General features: G+C 43.9%; 1 protein-coding gene across 2 annotated transcripts in view; it reads left to right on the forward strand.

The window, feature by feature from the left end:
- Positions 1-351: 351 nt before the first annotated feature.
- The window catches only part of sema3bl (sema domain, immunoglobulin domain (Ig), short basic domain, secreted, (semaphorin) 3bl), a 69,147-nt gene continuing 50,706 nt past the window's right edge, over positions 352-18,792 (forward strand). For both annotated transcript variants that reach the window (XM_037104967.1, XM_037104968.1), the window contains exon 1: positions 352-735. In XM_037104967.1, the coding sequence (XP_036960862.1) occupies positions 630-735 (106 nt within the window). In that variant the 5' untranslated portion in view covers positions 352-629. The remainder of the gene's footprint in view (positions 736-18,792) is intronic.

The raw sequence follows: 18,792 nt of genomic DNA on the forward strand, positions 1-18,792 counted from the left end.
TACATCATGTTGCTTTAAAACATAAATGAACTGCATTATAATTACTTTCAACTGTGTGTTAAAGGTTTATATGCTGCTTATAAATGATAAACACTGTGGGAGTGAAGTAAAGTGTCCTCTACTGCACCTCACTCGATGTTGAAATGGTGTTATGAATCATCTGTAGGAGCGTGCCTCCAACAGGGAATCTGTGTGTGCGTAAAGGAGGGGCAGCTCACTTGGAGCGCTACTGCTCTCTCTCTCTCTCTCTCTCTCTCTCTCTCTCTGCTCTGAAGGCGTGGTGTCTCTCTCTCTCTCTCTCTCTCTCTCTCTCTCTCTGGCAGAGCCACACTTGTGTTGTACAGGCAGCTGGTGGAGGGGAGCTGAGGGAGCGTCAGCCCGCGGAGCGGAGTCAGTGAATCACCTCACCAGCCCCGGCAGAGCGCGCAGAGGACACCCGGCTGCTCGGTCATAAACCACTTTTACGCGCAGGGGGAGCGACCCGAGAGCGCAGATGTTGGCGTCGTGAGTGGAAGGAACCCGGCAGGTTTATCCCCCCCAGAACTCACCTGGAATACTCTGTGTGATTGTTGGAGGCACATTTTTTTTAAAATAATCAGATAGAAGCCGGAGGACATCTCCTGAGCAGGATGAAGGGATTTACACCTTTCTTCAACGTGATTCTTCTCGCGCTGCTTGTCGGCACCGTGTCAACGAGCAAGTTAAATGTACCGCGGCTGAGGCTGTCATACAAAGGTGATTAAGTCTAATTCATCTGTCTATCTATCTATCTATCTATCTATCTATCTATCTATCTATGTGGCATTAATTGCTCATTAATTCATCGTGACCATCTCCAGGAAGTATTCAGACTCCTCTCTCTTTCGAATAGACATCTGTTTTATTCTGTGAATATTTCAACTTCACACCCTCCTGAAGCCTCAGCCTCATCTTAATTTATCCATTTATCTCAAACCACTTATCCTCTTCGTGGTGGTCCGGGCTGGAAGAGTTGAATCATGGTCGATGTTCTGGCTACCGTGAAAAAAAAACCCAGGTTCATGTGGGCTTTGTTTTATTCATTAATTTTTAACGTTAAATCGCTGGTGTTCCAGGTTGAGCCGCTGCGCAGCGCAGGCGGGGTGTCCAGCCAGAGGAGATGTTGGCTGAGGCTCATCGCTCTGCGGTGCGATCCACCGTCTCATTAGAAAAGTTTATGAGGAACGGTAACCGCAACCAAATACCAAGGATGTTAAATAATTATACTGTGGTCTGGAAGAGTTAAGAGCAGCACAGGTCATTTAAAGTAACTCAAATGTTTTATATTCCACACTGCTCTGCTTCTATTGTATTGTACTCTGCAAGGTGTAGTTGTGGGGAAGAAATTAAAACTCAGAATTTTAACTTTTGTCTTAATGAGGTAATAATACAAACTCAGATATATTTATTATTTCCATAAGTGAATAAAGAAGCTGTTCTTAGAGGAGAATGATGTCCCCAGAACACTGCTTGAAGCTTGAAACGTGGCAGGGTCCGCCACATCCAAACAAAGTAAAACAATATGAGACTGTGTCGTCCTTTAAGGTTTGTTTGTTCTGTTTATTCAGTCATGAAAACAAAAAGGGGTTTGTTTAAGCATACAGAAATCTTCTGATTAGAAATGTTGTACATAAAATTACATAGTGCACCTTTAATTGTAACCTTGTCTGTAACAGAAGGTTCTCCCTGTATGAACCCTAATGATGACCTTTCACCTCTCAAACACTCCAACAGTTGTTCTTGCTGTCAGAACCTCAGTGTGAATATGATTTGCTTGTTGCTCTCATGCTGAATGTTGAAATAATTAAATAAATAACAAAACAAAACAAAAATTAAAAGCCATAGACGGTATGACTTTAGCCGGTTCACATTCCATGCCCTCTTCCCCGCTCTCTAATCTGAGACCTATTGTGACCATGACTCACTCAAGTTTAATGATAATAAGGCAGCAAAGTACGCAGTGTGTGTGTGTGTGTGTGTGTGTGTGTGTGTGTGTGTGTGTGTGTGTGTATGTGTATGCGCGCGTGTGCGTTTAAGTAGTGTTGACTGTATTGTTGCCAGACCGTGCTCATTGTTTCGCCTCACTCAGGCCGGAGCAAGTCTGCAATCATCATCGGCGATTGATAACACACAGGATTTCCTCCCGTTCGGCTCCATGTTTTCAGGAGAAAAGTCACCATCTGAGTCGACTGCTCTTCCTGTCGGCCGGACTGGAAATGCTGCTCAGTGGGGCGAGAGAGAGGAAAAGAAAGAGATTTCTGAATACATTTTTAAGCTATATGGCAACAGAGAGGAAATGCAGATGAACAAAGACAAAAACTAAAATCTGAACTTTGACATTCTTATTTTTGGTAACTGTACTTCCTACATGTGTGGCAGAACTAACAGACCATTCCTCACTCTTTCTTTATATATGTTTTTGCCCTGATAGGGCCTGAGTGTGGAAAGATTAGTCATTTATGAGCTCTCTTGGTCTGTCAACAACAAATCTTAAAAACCACATATCATATTTATGGTCCTTCAGAGGATGAGCCCTTATCCTTTAGGTAACCCCTGACCTCTAATCTTGTGACAACATCAGGCTAAAGTTTCTGTGTCGGCACAAGAAATATCATGATCTTGTGTTTAAAATCGCCTTGAAATCTTTGGAACACATTCACGGTCCCCAGAGGACGGACCTTTTCCTTTGTTTAACACTCTCTGATTTCTCCTGTGGCCAAAATATAAACTTTGCTCGAAACATTTCTCATAACGGGCAGATTGCCACGACATTTTCTGAGCACATTCTTGCAGCCATGAGAATTAACCGTTTCAGTTTGTTTGATCCTGTGGCCTCCCCTCGCGCGCCACTCACACGGCGAATGCAGGACTGAATCGCGAAACTGTTTGCATATTAGTTTGTAACAATCCTTGTAACACATTGCATCCTGTTGTGAGGTGCCAAATCACATAATTGCATTTCCAACATGATTGCTCATGACACCGTTTTATTGGATCTGACAGGTTTCAATTAACTTTGGTGACAGAACACGGCCTAGCCACAGTGTTTACCGGATGATATTTTTGGTCTCCAGGAGATAATATCTAAAAAATCCTGCAACACAGTTGAAGAGCACGAGCTCCCAGTTACTGAGCAGACAAACTCGTGCCCCGGGCAAACACTGCAAGTGGAAAAAGCAGTGCCCAACATCGTGAGTCACTGTGCTGAACTCATGAAGAGCCACAGTTTCAAAGTATTACATCGATCTTTTACACTTTGCTCGAGCACAAACAGCACCACATAAATCCAGTTTTTCTTCCCCAGTTGCCATCGAAAATGACCCAACGCTCATTCTGCGAGCGTTATGAGGAAGGAGTGTGGGAAGAAACTCTGCCTAGAAGATTCTCATTAGCGACCAACCAGCCTCTCGCTTCCTGTCAAGATGACCTCACCTTTGACACCGCAGTCTGCCCAGTTTTACATAATTTCCCCCTTAACTGAAGTCCAGCTCGTCCATGGTTGACTGTCAACTGTGAGTCGTTCCACACGTCTCCATGTGTCTCATCTTCTCACTCCTCAGTTTCATAATTTCTCACTCCTCTGTCTCACCTCGCTGTTGTTTCTTTCCTCCTCTGTTTGTGTCTCTTCCGCTATCACCCCCTCTCTCATTATAACCCGCGGGAGCCCAGAGGGTGTTTGTATTCCCAGGAGGATGTTGAGGTAATTCGGCAACAGGAAAAGCTGTCATTATCTCATTTCAATCAATTAGTGGGTAGAAGTTCAAGCAGGAAGAGGGCCATTTTTGCCTCAAAACTATTAAAGTACTCGTTCCCCCCGCCTCCCCTCTCTTCTTGTTTACCTTCGACGTCCCACTCGGCACTGATTGCTAAATGATACATATAACACGCAAAAATCAGAACATGTCTGTGGTTTGGAGAAACGTTAAATGGTAACATTTTATTTTGATGACTGAGCTGCTTTGTTTCAGAAAGTAGGTCTTCAGGAGTTCTACTGCATATGTGAACAAAGTAGTATGAAGCATTTTGTGGCTCCAGAGGAAGCTGCATGTAATCTGATAAATCACCTCCAGTGAAGTCATTCGGTAGCTCAGTTGCACACCATGCTTTGAAAGGGAAGAAGAATGAGTAGAATAAAAACAGGCAGATTGCAGACGGGGGACTCCTTTTCAAAGTCTGCCGCCTACATTTCCCACTATGCAACTTAGCCATTGAGTGACATCGGCGGAGGCAGTTTATTGGATTGCATGCAGTTTTCTCTGGAGCCACAAAAGGTTTTATGTTACTATTTTTTGTGTTTTACACATGCAGCAGTACTCAACAAGACCTGTAAACACACTTCAATGTGTAAAATTAGTGTAGTTACCCTTTAATGGCTGTTTAAACATATATGTTATATGTAACTTAGATGACTGAAAATAAACCACCTCATTCAGACAGTTTTTGAAAAAAACGTCCTTTATTATGTTAGTCATTACTTTATTTTATTTTCCTTCCTAATCAGTATGAATGTCACAGGACTGTTTTCATCTGTGTTCATAATTTAAAGAAAAACCTAATTTGCAATTCAAACTCTCAACAACAAAAGTGTGTGTGTGCGTGAGTGTGTGTGTGCGTATGTGTGTGTGTCTTATGAGTTGACATTGAGCCGTCGAGGTATGTCGCGCGTGTGTGTGCAGTTGGCTGGACTCCCAGCCCTCTGCCAAGCATCTATACCAGCCTCCCATCATGCATCTCTCTCTGCCTTTCTCTTTCAGTCTCTGGATGTCTTTCATTTGTCTTCTTCTCCCTTCAGTCTGCCCGCTTCATTTATTCATTTGAATTCCCTGATGTCTGTTTGTGTGCCGCACACACTGACTTTAGACACACACACTCCGTCTAATACAATATTCACTTTGTCTCTCCAAAGGCAGGGGGCCACTTGAAAACACCAATGCACACATCGGCGTCCTATTTTGATTAGATTGCATTAGTTCTCAGAGCGAAGGGCTCTGTTTGTTTTCACTTAGAGCCTGTGAATTAATGAGTTTGTTTTCTCAGCCGGCGTTGCCCAGATGCATACATCCAGACGGGTGTTAGTTGTTCTAAGGCGGAGCGGGGTAATCTGTCACCGGGAGTCTGTTGGAGACTCGGGAGCTGCTCGAATGTAGGGCGTCTCCCATCCTTTCATCTCTCGGCCCTTTTCCTTTCTTTGTGCATTATTTTCATCTCTCTTTCCACTCTGCATCCATCGCTCCCTCCCTGCTGCATGTAATAGCTCCTTCATTGCAGTCTTCCTCTCTCCTGCTTTGCTCCAGTTCAGTTTAAGTGCTCCCAGGCCTCTGGACTGATTTAAAATCCAGCAAGAGCGAGAAATGGAGGAAACAAAAGAGAGAAACTTGAAGGTTTGGTGAGGAGGCCAACTGGCTTGTCAGGCACATGCTCTTTTACTAGGATGTATAACTTTGGTTCTAGGAAATATTGGAAAGAATAGAGGGTTTTAAAGGTTTTAGTGTTTTAGTAATGGTTGACATGTGTTTAAATTTCAAATGTTTGTGTAAGTTCTCAACATAAAGTCAAGGGGTCTTTCGTCCACAGGCTCAATGGCTGATATTTAATGTGTACAGTGCCTGAACAATAGCCCAAACAGTTCAGTAAAAGTAAGAAAATGTATAAAATGTAAGAAACACTCTTAAAATAAAATCCTCGTCCAGGTGAAAGTTGTAATTCTTGATTGGATTCAGCTGTAAAAATCCACTTTAGTTACAAAGAGATGGATTTAAAGGAGCTGAAACAGTTTGATAGGTTTCTTAAAGTTTGTGTCCCAAACATGGGACAGTGTGTATCATGTAATACTAACCTATAAGTTGTCAATATATGGGTCACACAGGCGCAATCATGGAATGTATATATTTTTGTGGGATAATTCTGCTTATATCTCAACCAACAACAAAGCCCTAACTTAACAGGAAGGGGTTTAATAAGCTCTGTCAAGTTTTTTTTTTTATATATATATACTTTATTACTGGAACAATACATATGAACTGCAAGCAAACCCCTGCATTATAAGTGTTTAGTTAGTGAGAGTTAATACCACATTTCCAGCCAATGAGAATCAAGAATTGAGACATTTTATAGTTTCACAATTCAACCCAGCTGTACAGCTCTGAGGTCCCATCTCTAGCTTCATCACTGTCCTTAATTGACAGTCGTGACAGTCGTCTGGATTAGGACGGTAGATTTAACTGTTACTAGGCAACAGCTGCTCCTTGTTGAAGTAGTAAAGTTTGACAGACAAACATGGAATCTAATTATATTGCGACAGAATATTGTAAAACAATATTTGCATTTTGATTGCAGGGGACTGTGCACTATAGAAGATGGATCACCCACTTCGGCCCGTGCGGTTATTAGTAAAGGCACTAAACACGGAGTAAAATCCCTTTTTGATGTGATAACTGTGGTGCTGCTCGTACGTTACCGCTGTAAAGTGTGCACTCGTATGAAAAGCAATCATGTGCTCGGAGCTCAGCTTTCACAACCCAAACATACTGACCGTGCCTGTCACTGAAGCTCGGTATTGTGGTCTGACTGCAAAATCACAACCCTCCTCTGCTTTTGCTGCACTTCTCCCAGTGATGGACTACGAGAAACCCAGATGATTTCTTTCTTGTTGGTGACATTTTTATTTATGACTTATCATTATTGCAAGAATGGTGCATGTACAGAAAGTGTTTTTGTGTATGTAATAGCTGACATGTGAGAGGGACACAAAGAAGCTTTGTCCGGTCCATGAAAATTGCTCCTATTTGGTTTGGAGGCTGCAGAGACAGTGTAGAGAGGTTCTCTGTCTGGTATGTGGACGTGCTGACAGTGGAAACACACTGCATGTTTCTGACACCGCGGACATGATGTGAGGGGTGAAGGATGTGTGTTTGTGTGTGTGTGTGTGTGTGTGTGTGTGTGTGTGTGTGTGAGAGAGAGAGGGGGAGAGAGAGAGAGAGAGAAGAGGGAAACGCACAGTGAGTACGTTGGATGTAGAGCTTTGTGTGAAGAGTGTGTATGCGTTTTTGGATCCATAAAGCACCGACACACGTGTCCGTCTGTGTGTGTCACTGCGTGGGTGGGTGTGTGCATGCGAGACAAAAAAGAGATGCATTGCTTCCGACGCAGACATCTGTTCGTCTGAAGGTGTCACTTGTGTGTCGTGTCAACAGCTATCTCTCATGTGACAGCCCTCAGATGGCGGCCTGGCGAGATCACAGACAACGCACAGATGGAGGGTTTTAGAGATGAGGAGAGAGAACTGACAGCCGCAGTGTGAGAGACAGGAAGCTGGAAAAATGATTGAGATGAACAGAGGGATCAGAGAGCACAGATGGAGAGGAAGCCGGGGTGAGAGGAGAGGAAAAAAGGTGTGTGGGATGTTTGAGGGAAAAGAGAAAGGACAAAGGAAGAAAAAAAAATAAAGGAAGAAAGAGACCCAAAAGAGAATTCACACATCAAGGAGGTCCAAGATAAGAAAACCTTTGCGTAAGAAATCCTTTATAAACAGTGTGGATGAAAATGTTTCTGTTGGCTGGGACTGAACCACAACTTGTCATGCCAGTAAAGAATGACCCCACCGCTGACTGTTCCTATTGTTCGGTTTAATGCTGCCATTCATGAAGGAAATTACATTATAGGTGAGGTTGAGGCTTACTTCTTGGCAGAGCAGATATGAAATGAACCTGGAACAGTTTGGTAACTCACGTCTTTTATCTCCATCTGCATTAAGTGAAAGCAGGTTTCTTAGCAGCCAGTAAACACAACTGTATCATTATTGTGAGGGAGATGGTGGAGACATGACGCCTCAGATTATATTTACAACACAAAAGAAAATTTCAGAGAAATAAACGTTCTTCTTTTGACTTAACAAATACTGTGGTCTTAGAAAATACTTGTTTCTTTGCAGTTGATAAGACTGTTTATATTAAACCGGTAATCGTAGTAACCATATGACACACTCCAAGGCTTCCTGGTCTCAACACAGTCATGAAATGTGTACTAATTGCATGAAGCATGGGTTTGAGTTTTTGGCATATGTGGTGGCAGGTTGTATTTTTGAATGATTGACAATTTAAATGACGTTTTATAAGTGAAGCCCTGTCATCAATAATTCTAATTGTCATCAATAGTCATTGAAGGAGCAACCCAACAATGAACTGGTCCTAGTAAATTATGTCTGTGTAGTCAAAGCCTGTCTTAGCTCATTCTTCTTTTCCATAGACTTCCACCTGTAGTGTTTCATTGCTAGTTAAAATGTGCATTTTTCCATATCTTGAAATAGTCCCCATTAAATACCCAATTTACTCTCGTCTAAGTCATGTTTGCAAAAAAACTACAGTTCCCAGCTGTTTAAGGAAATAAACTCTAAAAATTGAAATGAACACTGTGAATTATTGGTTTTGCTGACAGTTAGAAACATACAGCAAGGCCAGCCTGATCCATTATGATGTGCAGCCTCTACTAGTAAGTCTCTGTGCTTATGGATGAAGTTATACACCTTGTAAAAATTGTGTAGTTTTCAAAGCACAAGTACATTTTAAGGACATAGATAAACTCTGGATAAACACCTACCAGCTACCCCTTGGCTGATAAACCTAACACCACACAATGCTCCATCATGTCCACATAAGATAGACAGGATTGACTGAAAAACCCCTGCTGGATTCAGAACAGCTTGGCTTTGCTCTAAAACATGTCAAGAATAACAGTGCAGAGATACACCTCTTAAAGGTCAGAGCACAGGGGCCTCTACAAGCCTGAACCAGGGCCGCACCGTGAATTAAAACATGTGCCCCCCTAATGCTGGCATGAACCACCGGGCTGAGAGATGAATGGAAAAGGGGGGAATGTCCATGAAAGAGGGAACACATCAGTGAACAGGGTGAGAGGAGGACAGAGGGTGAAGAGACGGACGTAATGAATGAAAGATCTGTGAATGTGGTGGGAAAACAAATGACGGAGCCTTGAAAGAGTGAACGTAAAAGAAAGACAGGAAGAGAGTGAATGAAGGGAGCGTTAGACGGAGATGGAAATACCAGAGAGGGGCAGATAAAAGGAGGTCACGGTGCCGTGGTGGAGAGAGATAAATGGATGAAAATAAAGGACGGAGAGGGGCTGAGAAAAATGGAAAGGAATAAGACAGGAGAGAAAAGATGAGGGGAGGTGGAGGAATGACAGATAGATGGAGGATAACCTGTAGGCTGGAAGACACTGGTCCCTTTGAGAAGCAAAGGTTGAGGGTTCAAGTCCCAACAATGTGGCTTTGACCATCTGTCATGTAGATTACTAAGTACTCCGCTTTCACACAGGAGTGATGGGAGATGTGTGCGCGGGTCGCATAGCAGGGGTATCCTGTATCTCTTTACGTTGTGGAATCTTTGTCCATTCACCCGTCCGACTTGTACGCCCAAATTAAAGAATAGATGTGTGTGTGTGTGTGTGTGTGTGTGTGTGTGTGTGTGTGCAAAGAGTCCGGCCAAATCCATCCCCAGTGTGCACAGCGATGGCCGTTGTTTTATCATGAGCGTTACAAATCACAGCAGTGGACGTTCACCAAGGGGGGTTCAAGTCCTGAAAAACTATTTATCTAAACTTTCTACACTCCGCCACACCCTGACAACTGAGCACACACAACAGCTCCCCTCCCCGCCGTCCTCCAGCGGTCCGACCCAACCCTCCGCTCTGGTACTCATCCGATCCGATTTTCTGTACTGCACCTACGTGAGGGATTTGGATTTGATCAGAGCATCTTTGAAGTTACCCTGTAGGCTTATTGTGGTTTGTCAAAAATGCGGGTCGTCCTGGTGAAAACGTTGTTGCAGTTTTATCTCATACGAATCGAGACCTTACGCGAACATGCTGTTATGTTTTGAGGAAGGTTACGTCATGATATAGAAGTTTCTGTTTGCAAATTCGATTTGAAATTAAGACAGGAGCATGATGACGTGTGTCCTGGTGTACCTGCTGTCTACAACACATGTTGCTGTGGCGTCACCTGTGTCCCCATGTTTCCTGAGTCCCTGTCGTCAATTATCTAACAACACAGTGAGGTCATTAGGATTCACTGCTTGGGTGAACAAAATGGGAATTGTAATCCATCCGATAGTTGCCAAGATATTTTAGCCTGGACCAACATGTTGGACCAATCAACAGGCCAACAGAAGATGAACACTGCAACATAAAGTCTGCTTATGCCTGAACATTTGCCATGATTCTGACAAAAATAAATAAATAAGTAAATAAGGGAATGAGGCTCATTTCCCTCAAACAGTTCGGGGCTAATAAACTAGGCTAAGCAAGGCACAAGTTGGCTACATTACACATGGCTGCAATGAACAGGTTTGAGAAGAAGACACAAACTTAAAACAAATCCAGCTGTTTGCCAAACACAAAAACACCAACAAACACCAAAGATAAGAAGTAGAAGAAGAAGAGGAAGAAGAAGAAGAAGAAGAAAGGAAGGAATTTGAAATTCTTTTTGCCAAATTGTGCCATTTCAACTTTTCAATAGCTTCAAAATGCTCAATACTTTTATAGGAAGCACTGTTATTGACTTGAGCACTATTAAAGTTGGCAGTTTCCCATTACAGTTCCCCCAGAGTGAAATCCCAAAGCCGAGAAAAATGAGAATCCGGTGCCCATTTCACTAAACTTACAATATACAAGTTATGATTTGCTACATGAGATCATTTTCTCATTGTTCACGTCGATACGTTTGACTCATCAGAACAAACATCACTCTTGCATGAGTGTGCATGCAGCGCTCGCAAATCACTCTTTCCCTTGTCTCTAACTTGCCAACAAACTTTTGGAAGACGTGACGGCACCGATATTGAAACCAGTGCAAACGTTGTATATAAATGAAACTTAGATGGCTATCTGCTGCACAGGTCCACCCAAAGCTTTTTAATACTTTCAACAGATCACAGTCTCATACTAACACCTTGTGAAAACCTTGTGATCACTTGCACTAATGTTGAACTTGGCCTCCTCCTGTAAGTCGCCGCCCACCAACTGCACGCTGCGTCCTGGTGCTGACAGGACTGATGCCTTGCCAGTGTTTTATAGTAAGTCTTATTGTTCCAGCTTGAGAAAGAAAACTCCCTGTGCTACCCTCTCCCTGTGAGATGGATAAACATCCTCAGCTCTGCTCATGTATTTTTTCACTGGAGACATTAAAGGATTAGCAGGCATTACATGTGGTCCAGCTGGACCTTCCCGCAGAGAGCAGCGAGTGCTCAAAGAAAGCAAAACAGAGAGGAAACACCTAAAAGGACAGCCCGTCCTCCTCAGAAACATGACCATGTAGGCTGACCATGCTGATGTCTTTTGCGAGGTGCTGACCCCTACTGGCTGTAATAATTAACTTACCAGCATAAGTTGGATAAAACAAGCACAGGACCTTCCCCTGGGGAGCACTGTTAGTGTCCAGTGTAATACCAGAGTGAACGGTGACTTATTTTAACCTTAAGTGACGTCAACTACATGATGTAACGCCTCCGCTGGTACATTTGTAACCAGATTCATGTAAATAATGTTGTTATTTTAAGCGGATCCACCATTTCACTCACATTAATCTCGCAAATTAGTTTACTGGACTTAACGAAGTACCAACCAATGTGCGCGTGTACGGCGGAGATTGTGCGTGCCTGTTGCTGGTACGTCATGTTGTTTTTAGAGAAGTGATATATGTCGTTTTAGGGCCGACAATCAACAAGGCATAAATTTGCTTAGGTAGGAGGAAGTGTTGATTAGGATAATTAACACACGCAGACACACACACACACACACACATACACACACACACACACACACACACACACACACACACACACACACACACACACACACACACACACACACACAACCCAGCGCTCAGACAGAGAAAGTTCTCCTCGTCTTCGCATGTCAATTCAGTGTCCCACCGTTTGGCTCCTTTGGCTCAGAACCAATGCAAAGTGACAGAGAGACAGGCCAGAGGTGATGGGAACCCTCTTTAATGCCTGATGGGAGACTTTACATGTCACACACACACACACACACACACTGAGGTGCAGCCACAGAAACAAACACGCCCTCTCACACAGCAATCCATTAGTTCCACAGTAGCTGCTGAGAGGAGGAGGCGAGTACAAGGGACTCCACTGTGGACTGATGTGTCTGTTAGACGGAGGCTTAAACTGTCACTCTTATTAATTCAACTTCTCATCCAGTCTTAGATTGAATCTTGACATTTTCATTTTCTACATTAAACAAATCTTGAAGTGTAGTGAGCTCACTTCAGTCTGTTCCCAGTGAAATGACCTTTTTTGTACAGTGTACAGTCTCTTTCCAACATACAGGCGCTCATTTCTGGAATGACTATCGGCCTTTCCCCCGTCTTTTCTCAACAACACACAAAATGAAATACAGATTTTAGTGGCACTGCATTCATGTTCATTTTGCTTTATATCCAAACTTCTGTGACACATAACCTTCAATCCATTTCTAGGTTTAAAACACCATCTATATAAACAAGTTAATACTGCTGATACAACCAATATAAAAAAGAATTAAAATGCATTGCACAGAACTGCATGTGTGAGTCCACTCTGCTGCGTTCAGTTAACACAGTGTGTGTGAGCTGGCAGGACTGTTTGTGCTGAAACACATGACGCCAGCGGAGAACTTGACAGAGGGCTGGAGGCCTCGGCTGAGGCGTTGAGGGATGGAGGGATGAGCAGAAATAATGAGAGAGAGTGAAGTTTAAAGAGAGATTGAGGAAGAGACGCGGCACTGCTGTCTCTTCAGAGGGAAACGTTATGTGGTGCGTGTTGGACTGATGAAGTAATACAGAGGAAGACGTGAGGAGGGAGGATGACAGATTTCTGCAACGAAAGGGAGGAAGGGTGAGATTAAGAGAGGAGAGACGCGGGGATGAGGACAAAGGACGGAGGAAGAGCTCGGGTTAAGAGACGCGTGGTTTCTCATGCATCATGCTGGAGGAGGGAGAAAAACGAGGGAGAGAGGTGTGTAGTGTGGGTGAGTAATGGAGAGAGGGTGGCTTGGAAAATGGAGGAGAAAAAAAGAGGAAAGAGGAAAGAGAATGACTGATAGAGAGAAAGCAACTGGTCGTCAGGGAGGGAGGAAGATAAGAAGGGAGAGAGAGAGAGAGAGAGAGAGGAGGGAGAGATGATGAAATGAGGGAGAGATGATGAAATGAGGGAGAGAGGGGAGGGTGAGGGTTGATGAGAATCGAGGGTGATGAGGTAACACCCTGCGCCGTGTTTTGATTGGCCCAGCAGGGGAAGATCGGGTATCAGGAACTCTGATAGGCATCCAGAGACGACTGAGGGGGAAGACGCTTTGAAAATGTCGCTTTTGTGTGTGTGTGTTTGTGTGTGTGTGTGTGTGTGTGTGTGTGTGTGTGTGTGTGTGTGTGTGTGTCCTCCTTCTCTGGCGCTCGTCTCACTTCCCACAGATTTATCACATGAGCGAGTGTGATAAAAATGCGAGCCGTGCGGGTAGGTTGACATCTCCAGTGAGGAGCAGTAACAGGTTGGCAGGAAATCCCAGGATTTACACTGTCATGAGTGATCGAGCCGGCAGTATCTCTGCCAGGACAAATCCCCCCCACGAGTTTCAACAATCACAACACAGATATGTGGAGGTCTAATAGCTGGAATTTATTACCGGGAGTAACAAAACTGAACTAAACAAAACATCTAAACATCATTTTGATTTATGACTTTAAAAGAATGACCAGATTCTCTCTTTTGTTTTCAATTCATAAAAATAAAATCTTTATTCTTATATATGAAAGTTGCCATTTTGCCACCATTACTCTGATTTCTGAGAGCTGTGCCTTCATCAAGTGTTTTACACAACAGAAACAGCTTTTCCTAGATGATCCAATCTGTTTGCGGTCCTTTGCGACATATTTAATCGTGCCCTGGTGATACATTTCATAATGGTCACTTAATTAAAACAATATTTTTCCAAAACCCAGATGCTGAGGAGTCTGAAAAAGTGCTTGTAAAACTGAATTTTCTCGTTCTTATTGATATCTTTGGCTGCCATGCCAGTTGAGGTTTCATGGCACGACTTATACAATAACTATGAGAACTGGAAACAAATGTGAGAAACATATTGTAGGTAATTTGTCCAACACACACCTCACAAAGTGCCTTATTATCATATGCACACCAACTGTAATTCTTAAATCCAGGATACCCTCCAACAGCGCGCAAATAATATGTATAAAGGCGACATAAGTCTCAAATTAATGTAGCTGTTAAAATATAAGAATATAAGATTCATAAATGTAATAATAGTGTGGCAAAATGAAGAGGACTGGAGAGATCTTGCGAGCTCGGAGAGGAGGACGAGGAGTTGGAGCGCCATGAAAGGTTGCTTTCTGTGCACACGGCAGATTCCACACATACCTGGCACACTGGAACAATATACAGCCGAGGTGTAATGATACCCTGGGAAGCCTGTCAGCGGTGTAATGAGTCTGATGGGTCTTTATTTGTCAGCGAGCGCTCGCGTTTGTGTGTCGGAGCTCGTGAAAACAAAATGTCAAAGAGCAATATTTGGAGATGGAGACGGCGTGCTCGGTCAGCTGAGATGGAAATAGGTGTATCCCGAAGCAGGGACTTATTTATTCAGGACGGTGTGTGTGTGTGTGTGTGTGTGTGTGTGTGTGTGTGTGTGTGCGTGTGGTTCTGGCATGAATTTTGCAGCACAGGGGGTCTAATGGGCTTCAGATGTGTCCCTCTCTCCCACTGAGCCAACAGTAACAACAGTGATACTATTGTGTGTGTGTGTGTGTGTCTGTGCATGTGTGTGTGTGTGGCTTAACACAGCTTACACCCTGCCTTTGCCCAATTTGTACATTAGAGATGTCAACATGAGATCTGGCAGTGAACTTTTTCTTTGTCAATCCCTTTTCTTGTGTTTCTCCTCTTGAACCCACGTTCACTCTGGTTTCCTGTCAGTTTTCAACAGCTCTGCCCTCCATCGCCCTCCGTTGCGTCTCCTCTTTTTTTCTTTTTCATCTTGAATATCAGAGGTTTTATTACATCTCTTTGGCTGTCGAGTGATGAAAAGTCTCTGTAAGCTCCCGGATCAAACGAAAAAAATATGCAAAATAGGCGAGTGGACTTCTGACAGCGGTCGTGAGGGAGACTGCGCGGTCCACATGTCTGACTCTCGGCTTTGACTTGACACCAGGGAGTCCTGACTAAGCGGAACATCGACAATGTAAACAAATCTCACAATAGATTAGAGCGTACGCTCCTTTGAAGTGGCTGAGACGGCTCTGATGCGGCGGCCGAGGTCTGACACGCACAGTGAAACCAGATGCTCTCTCGCGTGTCGCTTTGGTTTGGCACGGCTGCTGTTTGTCGGTGCAGCGTCGGGCCGGCTGCCCCTCAGGGGAGACGGGACACATTGCAGACAGATGTAAGGGTTCCCCCCCTACGGATGCTGCGAGGAAATCTGTGGATGCATGGGATCTTGAGAGGATGAGAAGGCGGAGAGGCAGGAAGACGGATGGCCGGGCACACGGGAGATGAAGTTGCAGAAGTTGCTTCAGCAGAGCGGAAGTTCAAGACGGAGAGACAGAAGAGACATGGCGTGATGGAGAGCAGAGAGAGGTTAAACGGATCGATGGGACACACGTGAGGATGGATAGACAGCAGGAGAGAGGGAGGGGTTGGTGAGAGGTGAGACAGTGGTGTGGTTTCCACAGTGAGCTGCCGGAGTGATAACAAGCTGCAGATGGAAGCTGTTAGCTCACCTTTCCCCTCTGTTTATGTGTGTGTGTGTGTGTGTGTGTGTGTACGTGCTTTACGTTCTTGCTGCTATTTAAGGGGGATTTGTGTATACGTCTGAGTGTTTTATGACATTTATGACCTCCACAGAGGTGGAAAGAATGAAAAGAGACAAGATTCTGCTTCCAGGTCTGAGTGTGTTTGTGAGTACGTGTCACGGTTCGTTCTGCATGTAGTCGGAAAACTACATGAATCAAGGAACTCTGTGTAGAAAGATGTTGAGCTCGACAGAGAGACTGAGCACCTGCGGCCCCCAAACAAACACAGAAGGACTTGTGATGGTGTTCTTCTGCATGTTAAGCATCAGGTCATCGATCAGAGATGCAGAACCTCATTTAAAATTAAGATTTATAACGTGATATGCCTGAGCAAACATCTGGCATGACTTTCCGGCAAAGATGAACACAGCGCCTCTTTAGCCCATGCAGACGTGACAATCATGTTCCCCAGGGGATGAATCCCTCTGGCTTTTACAATTCTTTTCTTCTCGTGTTTTGAGTGAAAATATCTCAACAATTCTTGGACGGATTATCATGAGGAGTGCAGCACACACTCAATTTTAAACCTTTTTTTTTTTTTTCCTTTTCTGCGCATCTCTCTTTATAGCAGACATACAAGCATGCATATAAATGAAATGCATCTCAAATGCGCGATATGTAAGAATTTGCATTTGAAATATAAAACATTTGGCCAAATTAACAGAATGTGAAGAAATAACAGTTTTGAAGTTATGTCAAATATATCTTTTGATGTTAGCATGCTGATCGGCTAGCTCCCAGCTACTTCGTACCTCAAGAGATGGTAGTCTGTAAGCAACATGAAGTCAGGTAATACAAGGTGTACGCTTAAGCGGGCTTACTAGCTAGCGAACAATCAGCTATGGTTAGCTGCATTTAGCGGCATTCCGCGAATCTACTGAACATTCATTAGTGAGATCAGATAAACTCAGTCCGACCTCGTACTCCTCATAACTGTGCCCTAGTAACCTGACAGTGTCCGTCTTCTGCAATCTCTCCTGTCAAAACAAAGAGGTGTGCCGTGAACGTTACATCTCGTCCTGATACCTGCAGTGTCAGTTAAAGGTCCCAGCACCACAACACGAGTCGGTCTTCATCGCTCACCCTCCAGCCGAGGGTCACCTCAGAGCTCAGGGCTACGAGGAGAAGAAGTTGAACTTGCGCAGAGACAGCTGACGATGTGTCGAGCTGCCGGCATCCATCGGCTGATAAACGCGATGACACATCTGCACTCTTCATGTCTATCAGTGTGTGAGTGCTACTGGTTTGTGTGAGTAAACACAAGTTTGGAATGAAAATGGATCGTCTATCATGTGATGGTGCAGGTCTCCACCAGCATAATGTGAAACAGCTCTCATCTTCTGTCTCCATATCAGACTTTTTCCTCCTGCTCACCCCGTCAGTCCCAATAAATCCATCACACATCTCCGCACTCTGCCTCTGTCTCGTGGCTTTCTCTGCCTGTCTCTCTAACTACTCATTATTTTCTGACTTTTACCAGCTGCTAAAAGCCACAGTGTTCCCCCTTTCCCTTCCCTTCCCCTCAGACTGCATCTTTCTTTCTCTAACTTTTCTATCGCTCCCTCTCTCCCCACAGTATCTCCCCGATGTCTCCCTGCATGTGTGTCTCCTCATTATTCTCTTGCCAGCAGCTTTAAAGTTTTACATCCAGCCCTTTTCTTATGAAAACCACACTGAACCTCCTCATCACTGTCTTCGGAGGAGCAACATTTGCTTGGCCCCAGTGGAGGAGGGTGTTTGAGCAGGGTCTGCCAGTTCATCCTGGTTTTGATTTGGCTGCTGCGGAGATCTTATTAGGGAGTATGTATATACAGAGAAAACCCGAGAAAGTGTTAAAGTGTTGAAAGCGTTCTGCTTTTACCGTAAAAGTTTCTTCTGCACTGATAATGAGGGGAATCCAGGGCGAGGCTGTTTAAATTTGTGTATATAGCTGTGTGTGTGTGTTTGTGTGTGTGTGTGTGTGTGGCTGCAGGCAAAAGACCGAGGAACGACAGAGGTTGCTTTCTGTCTGTGCACGTGTGTGTGTTTAATGCTGACATGATGAGTGAATTTAACAGAAAATGCAGTGTGTACGTACGCACAATATGATTTTTTTCAGCTGTTACCAATAACCAATAATTTACCCCAGGCTACTGCCAAAGCCTGTTATAGAGTCTTTGATCCACTAGAGGTCAGAATGTCAGTGTGACCATTTAGCTAGCCACACGTCGATTAGCTATGGCTCCTTTTTTACACTTAGCGCTTGGAAGAGCTGCCAAAGAGTTTCTTTAACTCAGTTTGATGTGGCACCAGGTTGGAAAGTTGAGTGCTTCTCATGGCCGACATAGATGAGATAGTCGATAATTTTACCTTTTGTATTCTAAAAAGAACGTTCCTAACCTGTAGTGTACTCACGCCTTAGGCTAAGATTTAGTGAGCAAAGACAGCTTTAATTTGTTGTGTTGGAACTTGTTGGGTCGAGCCTCGAGGAACATGTATTGCAAATTGTAATTGTGCTGTAAAAGATGTCTACACCTTCACTAAAGGTTTGCCCATTGAAAGAACATTAATCATTTCATTATCAGAGAAGTAAAAATGTCAAACATTCTCTGGTTCCAGCTTATCAAAGTTGCTTTTCTCTGTTTAAAATCATAGTAAACTGACCCTCTGTTGTGTTTGGATTCATTCATGAGGAACATAACTCTTATATGGAGTATGCAAGTGTGTGTGTGTGTGTGTGTAAGACCTGGAGTTTGAGAAATGGAGTTTTGTAATAAAAACAGATCATCTGTGTGTGTGTGTGTGTGTGTGTGTGTGTGTGTGTGTGTGTGTGTGTGTGTGTGTGTGTCTGCAAGGCTCTTGTGATGGACAAGGTGTCACTGGTACATGAGGCCCTGTGCTTCACTCGGTCAATACCC

The sequence above is a fragment of the Acanthopagrus latus genome, chromosome 7 (assembly GCF_904848185.1).
Source record: "Acanthopagrus latus isolate v.2019 chromosome 7, fAcaLat1.1, whole genome shotgun sequence".
NCBI classification, from domain to species: Eukaryota; Metazoa; Chordata; class Actinopteri; order Spariformes; family Sparidae; genus Acanthopagrus; species Acanthopagrus latus.